Source organism: Hibiscus syriacus, unplaced genomic scaffold (assembly GCF_006381635.1).
Source record: "Hibiscus syriacus cultivar Baekdansim isolate YM2019G1 unplaced genomic scaffold, ASM638163v2 tig00008706_pilon, whole genome shotgun sequence".
Classification (NCBI taxonomy): domain Eukaryota; kingdom Viridiplantae; phylum Streptophyta; class Magnoliopsida; order Malvales; family Malvaceae; genus Hibiscus; species Hibiscus syriacus.
In genome coordinates this window covers 475737-483697 of record NW_024062173.1, presented here as the reverse complement: position 1 = coordinate 483697, position 7961 = coordinate 475737, and the positions used below count along the sequence as shown (strand labels likewise).

Sequence of the window (7961 nt, the reverse complement as noted above, 5' to 3'; positions counted from 1 at the left end):
GTTTTTAGATTTTCAATAAGTATTGTTTATATTGCACGTTTTCATTTACCTTTATAGTACGTTTTCGTCTACTTTTATGATATATTTTCTTTTATCTTTTATCATGTTTTTCAGTTGTTTGGTCGTTGTTTTCAATTATCTTCTCCTAAGGGTTGATTTGACATTATCATGACTAATAGAGATAATGTTTATCCGGTATATTGTTGATCGTTCTTGCTTTGGACTCTCAAATTGGATTTGAATACTCGTTATGCATTCGTGGATAACTTTTCACGTCGCTTGAGTCTGATTTACGATTTATCGGTGGTCTTTCAGTAGCTTGATTCTCTTTTGTGGTTTATTTGTTGGTGTGATAAGACCTGTTTGTATATATATTTGTTCGAGTTTTTTAGTTAAATTTTAATTTTTCCTTGTCTAATCTTTTTGTGATCTTAAGTTGCTAATTTTGTTTTAACAATTATAAAAAAAAGTTCTAATCACATGGTTAATTTATGATTATGATTGTAAATCTCATTATAATTCAATATATTCCCTATTTTAAGTAAAATTATAACATTTGTAATAAAAAAAAGAAAAATATCTTATGGTGTGGTCGAATTCAAATATCAATTTCTACATCTTATATGATTTTTTTTATTAAGCTAATATGATTATAAAGTCTTATATGTTCTAACACATTATATGATTTTAAAGACGAGTATAATCTGTTTAACAAATCAATTTCTAGACATCATATTTGCTACTCATTTTGACCACTTGATTTTTAAAATTTTAATTTTTAGTCCTTCATCGATAAATAGATAAGTGAAGATGACTAGTACTCTATTTTACTTGGTATGATTATATATCTAGTTCTTTGTATGTATATATTATATTAATTATATTTTCAAATAAATTTATAAATTTAATTTTTTATAATTACAAAGTAAATTAATTTAGTCCTAGTCACAATACTACTTATCTATTTTAAATAATTTGACAAATTAATTTAACTTCTTTAATTTTTTTAAAGATTTAATCATTATAATTTTAAAATCTTAATAATTGAGATTAAATTTATTTAATTGAAATAAAATTAGGATTAAATTGATAGAATGTATGAATATTAATTATCAACTGTGTAATTATATCAATTTTATTAATTGTAGCATCAACACTTCCGTTAAATGTTAACAATAAGTGGTCTTATTGAAACATTTAAAAAGTAAGATGGTCTAATTGAAAAATTGAACAATTGATAGTCAAAGTGAAAAGATGCAATAGTTAAATGGTCAAATGGGCAGTTTACCTAAATAAAAGGATAATATTATATATTTAAGGATAAACTATATCATACATCACAAATTAATTTTTTTACTCTTATTTTGATCACAAAATTTTAAAAATATTCAATTTACTCTCTCAACTTTCAAATTAATCGTGTTTTGGTCAACATGCCATTAAATAATTAAATGTGTTATAATGGAAAACAACGTCAAAATGTTGTAGTTTTGAAATTATACATAAAATTAAATTTAGACCAAAGTAATCTCAATTTGATCTAAATAAAAAGTCAATTTTCTTTTATAATCATTTTTTTCATTTTCTCTCTCTAATTTGAACCAATTCAGATTCAAGCCATCATGTTAATCATCGTTCTAACCACCATAACCACAGTCACGGGATTCTAATGACCCTAAAAATTTCACATTGAATACGTCTCATCATTCTAAACATGAATCTAATATTCATTTGACGGAAAAACATGCAAAACTTCGTAAATTTAACATTAATATCAATCTCATTGTATGTCACCATGCTCCTTCCATCATCATTTGTAATGATACAATTACAAAATGAAAGTTTTTCCTTTCCCTATTGAATATTCACTTCAAATCTTCATAAAATCAAACTAAAAGTTATAAAAATCCAAATCAAAGTCCGAATCAAATAATTTTCATTTGTATCCCTTTCATCGTTAAATCATTATGCGATTGAGATATATTATTCTTGACTACCTATATTTTTTCTTACTCTTGCGATCTTCAATCATAGCTCCAAATTTACTAAAACTTAATAACTCGTTAAAAAATTTTCATGTGTTTTACTTGTTAGTTTTACTCTTGTTCTTATTTTGGTTGTATGTGATTGTTGTGTTTTAATTTAGAATATTTTTAGATTAATAATCTTTGTGGGAATACTTGATAATTGGAGAAAAAAATTGGGTTGAGTTATGACAATAGAGGTATTCAAAATAATGGTAGTGTAGGCTTCAGTTGAAGGACTATAGTGTCTTTCCGGGGACTACCGACATTTCATGAGGGTGGAATCAGGCTTGTAAGCCATATTATTTGAAGCCATTGTCCTCTCTTATATGAATGGGAGTTATGTTGTACTGTTTCTTTCTTAATGGTTACTGGCTTCCTCCTATACCATTGTGTCCTACTGGTATTAATCCTAGATGCAGAAAGCTTATGACTACTCCTGGACGGTAAAAAGAAAGATCGACTGTGAATTATCTTCCTGAGAACTCGTCTTAGTGTTCGTTCCGTGAGCACACCTACAAACAAGGGAGATGGCAGTGTAGGCTTCAGTTGAAGGACTATAATGTGAAAGTGGTGATTGAATCTATTATAGTTATGTGAAGAGTGAAATAAATATGAAGTATTTTTTTTACGTTTACATGACAGTTCAACAATTAATAAAAATGGCATGTCATCATTGTTGGAGAAAAATGATAGAGTGACAAAAAAAATTAATGTTCAAATTTGAGTGAGTAAATTAGAAGATTTAAATTATAATGACTAAAATAGGAATGATAAGATAATTAAGTGGTGAATTCTGTAGTTTGCCCTATATGAAAGCCATAAGGAAATAAATAAATAATCCCCTTAGGGTTTCACTTGGTCTATCTCTTGGAGGTCTTCCGAATCCATTCTCTTCGTCTATCAAATATGATGCAACAACCACCACCCGGAGGCGTAGCTCCGCCGCCTTCCATGACAAACGATCCGTCTCAAACCCAGCAGTACCAGCAACAACCGCAGTCGCAGCCTTGGATGATGATGCCTCAACAACAGCAGCCCGGTCAGCCGGTTCCTCCACCTGCGGGTTGGAATACGCAACAGGTCCCTCCGCCCTCTCAGATGCAACAGTACACCGCCGGTTCCCCAGCTACCGGATCCGGCGAAATTCGGTCTCTCTGGATCGGTGATCTTCAGCCATGGATGGATGAGAATTACCTCATCAGCATCTTCGCTCAAACAGGAGAGGTAATTAGATTAGAAAAAAATATTACTTTTTATGTTGAGAATCATGATTAAAAGTGGAAAAATATATTGTAGTCTAATAATATCACCGGCAGAGTTTATATCGTTCTTTTTTCATAATTAAAGGGTATTAATAATTTCTTTATATAAACGAATTTCTGTTTCTTTTGGGTTTAAGGTAATAGTTACTGTCAAAATTAAACAAAGCTTAATCTTTTGGGTTCTTTTAGGTGGTTTCAACTAAGGTGATTAGGAATAAGCAAACGGGTCTGGCAGACGGATACGGATTTATCGAGTTCGTGTCACATGCAGCAGCTGAGAGGGTTTTGCAGTCGTATAATGGGTTGCCGATGCCAAATGCTGAGCAGAATTTTAGGATGAATTGGGCTGCACTTGGATATGGAGAAAAGAGGCAAGAAGAGGGTCCTGAATACACAATCTTCGTTGGGGATTTAGCTGCAGATGTTTCTGATTACATGTTACAAGAGACTTTTAAAGCTGTGTACCCATCTGTTAAGGGTGCCAAAGTGGTTACTGATAGGACTACGGGCTGGTCTAAAGGTTATGGCTTTGTGAAGTTTGGTGATGAAAGTGAGCAGATTCGAGCCATGACTGAAATGAATGGGATGTATTGTTCTACCAGGGCAATGCGGATTGGACCGGCTGCTAGTAAGAAGCCTGTCACTGATCAGCAGTATCCGAAAGGTAGACTCTTGTGGTTTATGTTAAGTTATACTTTATCTTGGTTTCTATATGAAGTTTGCTTGGTTGAGTATAGTATTTATTTGCCATGATTTGCGCCCAAGTAATTTTATTTGACAAGTTGAATGCTAGTTGGTGATTGTGTTCTTCTTTATTGTTTTTAATTGTCTGAGGTGGACCTGTTACAGTCTTCTTAAAATTCAAATTCTTTCAGTTACGACCTGAAGATTGGTGGAATTTATACAAAGTCGTTTCCTTCCAGTTTGCCTTTTTAAACCTGGCACTTTTAATTATATTAAAAGTTAAAACATGCAAAAACTTATATAAAACTCATGTTTTCTTAAAGCAGGACATCAAGAGGCTCTCATTTTGGGGGGCCTGGAACTGATATCAGCTGAAATGATTCCACTTTAACCCGTGGCCTCATTTTAGGTCAGTTACTTTGTTTATGTCGGATGCTTCATTTTCCTCGTGGCAGTATTTGTGCTACGTTTGGAAATTTCTTTTCCAGTTCCATTTTAAGTATTCCAATCAATTTCATTTTGTTCCTTTTTCCAACATGTTTCCTTTAATCTTTATTTACTTTACAAGTCCGGAAATTTTGTTTTTATTCGTTCTGGATCGGTTCCCTTTCAATACTTGCATACATTTACACACTCCATTTTTTATCCTTTATATTCAAGCTTCATTACATGAAAGTAGGTGAAGCAGCTATGGTGAAATTTATATGCATATTTTATTACACCATTCTGTTAATGAACTTTGGTGCTAGTTTTGTTCTATCGCTTTGAAATATGTGCTTCTTTTTAAAATATAATATCTGTTTATTCTTCATTCTATGCTCCGCTGCATGTGAGGAAAAACTGAGGCTGGAAAGAAACCTGGAACTTGTAGTTAAAAGCATTTCCGGTTGCGGGATATAAGTTTAACCACAATGGAAATGGATTACTTGGCCTTCTTTATTGCTGTAGCGAAAATAATGAATATCTGGTTGCAGATGAATATATCCTTATTTATCTTGCATTTTGAAGACATTTTTTTCCTACTTTTCATTTGAGGTTGCAAGTCACTTCAAGTTAAAAAAAAATCCGTAGTTTTCCAAAAACACATGCTTTGCCTTGTCTGAGAATTTATGGTATCACTAAAAAATTCAAAATATGTTTGGAAGGTGGTTCTTTATACTCATAAGTAATATTTGAAGTTGAACATGTGAATCATTCAATTTAAGGATCAGCAACTCCTTCTGTCCTCTTCCCCTTTCCCTTCCAAAAAATTGTGAAAGGAAAGAAAAAAGAGAAGGAAATACTTCATGTCAAGTGAGGACAAAAAGATGAGTTACTCTTTTCACCCTATTCAAGGTGTTGGTGTTACAAAAGAACCCTTACTGATTCCCTGAGTTTAGTGTAATGAATGATTTCCTGGAGTTATTTAATCTCTGGTAGAGGGAAGCCTTGATTTAACCCAAAAGATTTTTATGTTTGCCTTTGTTTCAGTGATATATAGATGGTGGTTGTACATTTATGTTCTTTTCATGCCACCGAAGGAATTGTTTTTAGCTGCTTATTTTGAAATTTGTTGTTATATTTTTGTATGTGATGTTAATGTTTTGTTTTTTAAAACAATTTTCAATTCGAGTTTAGAGATGTAAGAATGCTATAGCTGGAAATTTGTTACGTGTTTGTGAATAGGTTTGTAGCGTTCATTGTTAGTTTGTTACATGGAAATATTTACTTTTAGAAGATGTACTGTATTAGTTTCAAATATTTTGCAATATGAAAACCTTAAATCAGGGATAGTTATCTCTTATCATCTATTCTACAGTAATTTACATGTATTTGTAATTTGCAGCTTCTTACCAGACTACCCAAGGAAATCCTGGCGAGAGTGATCCGAATAATACAACAGTGGGTAGCGTTGACTTTATATTAACATATTTAATTTCTTGGTATGGCCAACTGACCCTCTTACAAGCTTAAATGCAGATATTTGTCGGTGGCTTGGATCCCAGTGTTTCTGAAGACCAGCTAAAACAAATATTTAGCCAGCTTGGTGAGGTAGTTCATGTAAAAATTCCTGCTAACAAGCATTGTGGTTTCGTTCAGTATGCTAGCAGGTAACTTTTCTCATATTTCTTTTGGCACGTGAAAAATTATTGCGTCGTATTAACACATTCTGCAATATAATGCACTTCAGGACTAGTGCTGAACAAGCATTATCCGTTTTGAACGGTACTGTTTTAGGAGGAAGAAATGTGAGGCTTTCATGGGGACGTAGCCCTTCAAGCAAACAGGTATTGTTTTTAAAACCATTGTATTCTGTATTTAGAGATATATTTCTGTAAAAACTAAGGGATTGTATTCGAATTTCAGGCTCAACCTGATCAGGCTCAATGGAACAGTGGATACTATGGATATCCTCAAGGATATGAAGCATATGGATATGCACCTCCTCCCCAAGATCCTAACATGTACTATGGTGGCTATCCCGGATATGGCAATTACCAGCAGCCAGGGGCTTACCAACAACGACCACAGGTAAAAGAAATTCTAAAGCAAAAGTATTTGCAAGCGTGCTCTCTTGTTATCATCTTTAACTCTGTTACTTCTGGCTGCTCACTTGTTTGACGATGCATGTGTTCATGCTGAATGTTTTTTTCCCTTTTGTATTTTGCAGTAAGCTGCGCTCCTGTGGCTCGAAGCTCGGCCTGGAGTAGTTTAGGTGTTGGCTTGATCCTAGACATGTTTCATTGATTGCTGTACAATTTGTGGGTTTGGGTTTTCGTAGAGGTTCCATGTTTCTTCATCTGGTCCGTTTTAATGGCTTCACTTTTCTCGGCTTCTTTTCTTTTGTGCCCCTCTTCCTTTTGAATCATACTCTTGCTTTTCAATGGTTATCAACTTCTTGTTATGCTCGTATTATTCGTCGATTTACTTGACAGTGATGTTGATGCGTATAATTTTCAAAATTTTCGAGTTTGCTTGTACAATGCGAAAAGCTTCATGGCTGGAGTCATGACCTGTGAGTAGAGGTGTTAAAAAAATACCTGACCCGGTTGACCCAGCCCGTTAACTCATCGACCCGAACCTAAAAAGACTAGGTAATTCTTTAAAAAAATTACCTGATCGGGCCAGGTATTCAACTTGTGATTTTTTTGGTGTAGTTAGGCCGGGTCTGGGCTGAATTTTTTATAACTGGGTATTTGACCCGGCCCGGTAGTTTTAATATATATATATATATATATATTGGTTTAAATTATATTTTTATATTAGGTTCTTAATATTTTTATTTTCGTATTCAATTTAAATTCCTAAATTCTTTCTAGTTTTGTATTATGTAATTTTAACTTAAAAGTTTTAAGTTTTAATTTTCTTAAAAAATTATTAATTTGTTAATATGGGATTTAAAGAAAAAAAGTATGATCCATTTTAATATTTTTAATGTTTTCATTTGAATATATATATATATATATATATATATATATATATATATATATATATATATATATATATATAACACTTTTAAATCACTAATTGTGTATAAAGATGGTGTATTATGAACTTTTAAATTTTATTTATTTCTTATGTGATTATTTTTTAAAAAGATAAAATAAATAAATAAATAAATAAATATATATATATATATATATATATATATATATGAAATGGGTATCCGTGACCTGAAAATATGAATACTTAAGTTTTAAATGTACTTGGTAATTGGGTACTCGTACTTAACAAGTTGGGTTACAAGCTGATAAATATATTATATGGTGTTTTGGATATTCGAAAATAAGGGTATTTGGATTTCAACCTTACCCGTGAATAGGAAGAATTTTAGGTTTTTTAGCCCAATACCCTAGGGGTAAAATATTTAGGGCATTGGGCCTACCCAAACTTTATTTAGTAAAATATCATTAAAAATACAGTAAGTGAAATAGGAGAGAGAACAAAATTAAATGTGTGACATGTTTTATCATTAAATTAAACTACGTGAGCACCTCGTTACTGAGTA

The 7961-nt window shown here is 32.1% G+C and overlaps 1 protein-coding gene across 4 annotated transcripts; it reads left to right on the top strand.

The window, feature by feature from the left end:
• The first annotated feature begins 2840 nt into the window (after nt 1-2840).
• On the top strand, nt 2841-7178 carry LOC120202441 (polyadenylate-binding protein RBP45C-like). Of its 4 annotated transcripts, XM_039202864.1 has the most exons (8): nt 2842-3251; nt 3479-3953; nt 5799-5854; nt 5933-6063; nt 6144-6240; nt 6320-6484; nt 6624-6798; nt 7167-7178. In XM_039202864.1, the coding sequence occupies exons 1-7, from the start codon at nt 2934-2936 to the stop codon at nt 6624-6626; spliced, it is 1245 nt and encodes a 414-aa protein (XP_039058795.1). In that variant the 5' UTR covers nt 2842-2933; the 3' UTR covers nt 6627-6798; nt 7167-7178. The 4 variants fall into 4 exon arrangements, with proteins under 4 accessions (XP_039058797.1, XP_039058796.1, XP_039058798.1 ...); XM_039202866.1 differs by lacking the exons at nt 6144-6240; nt 6320-6484; nt 6624-6798; nt 7167-7178 and adding an exon at nt 4300-4382 and having other exon boundaries at nt 2841-3251; nt 5933-6010; XM_039202865.1 differs by lacking the exons at nt 6144-6240; nt 6320-6484; nt 6624-6798; nt 7167-7178 and having other exon boundaries at nt 2841-3251; nt 5933-6067.
• The last annotated feature ends 783 nt before the right edge of the window (nt 7179-7961 follow it).

Bases quoted from the DNA above. Each gene is read 5' to 3' on its own strand.
- LOC120202441 (XM_039202864.1), top strand. From the start codon at position 2,934: ATGATGCAACAACCACCACCCGGAGGCGTAGCTCCGCCGCCTTCCATG. The intron at 6,064-6,143 runs GTAACTTTTCTC...AATGCACTTCAG, and splicing joins TTCGTTCAGTATGCTAGCAG to GACTAGTGCTGAACAAGCAT. The intron at 6,241-6,319 runs GTATTGTTTTTA...TTCGAATTTCAG, and splicing joins GTAGCCCTTCAAGCAAACAG to GCTCAACCTGATCAGGCTCA.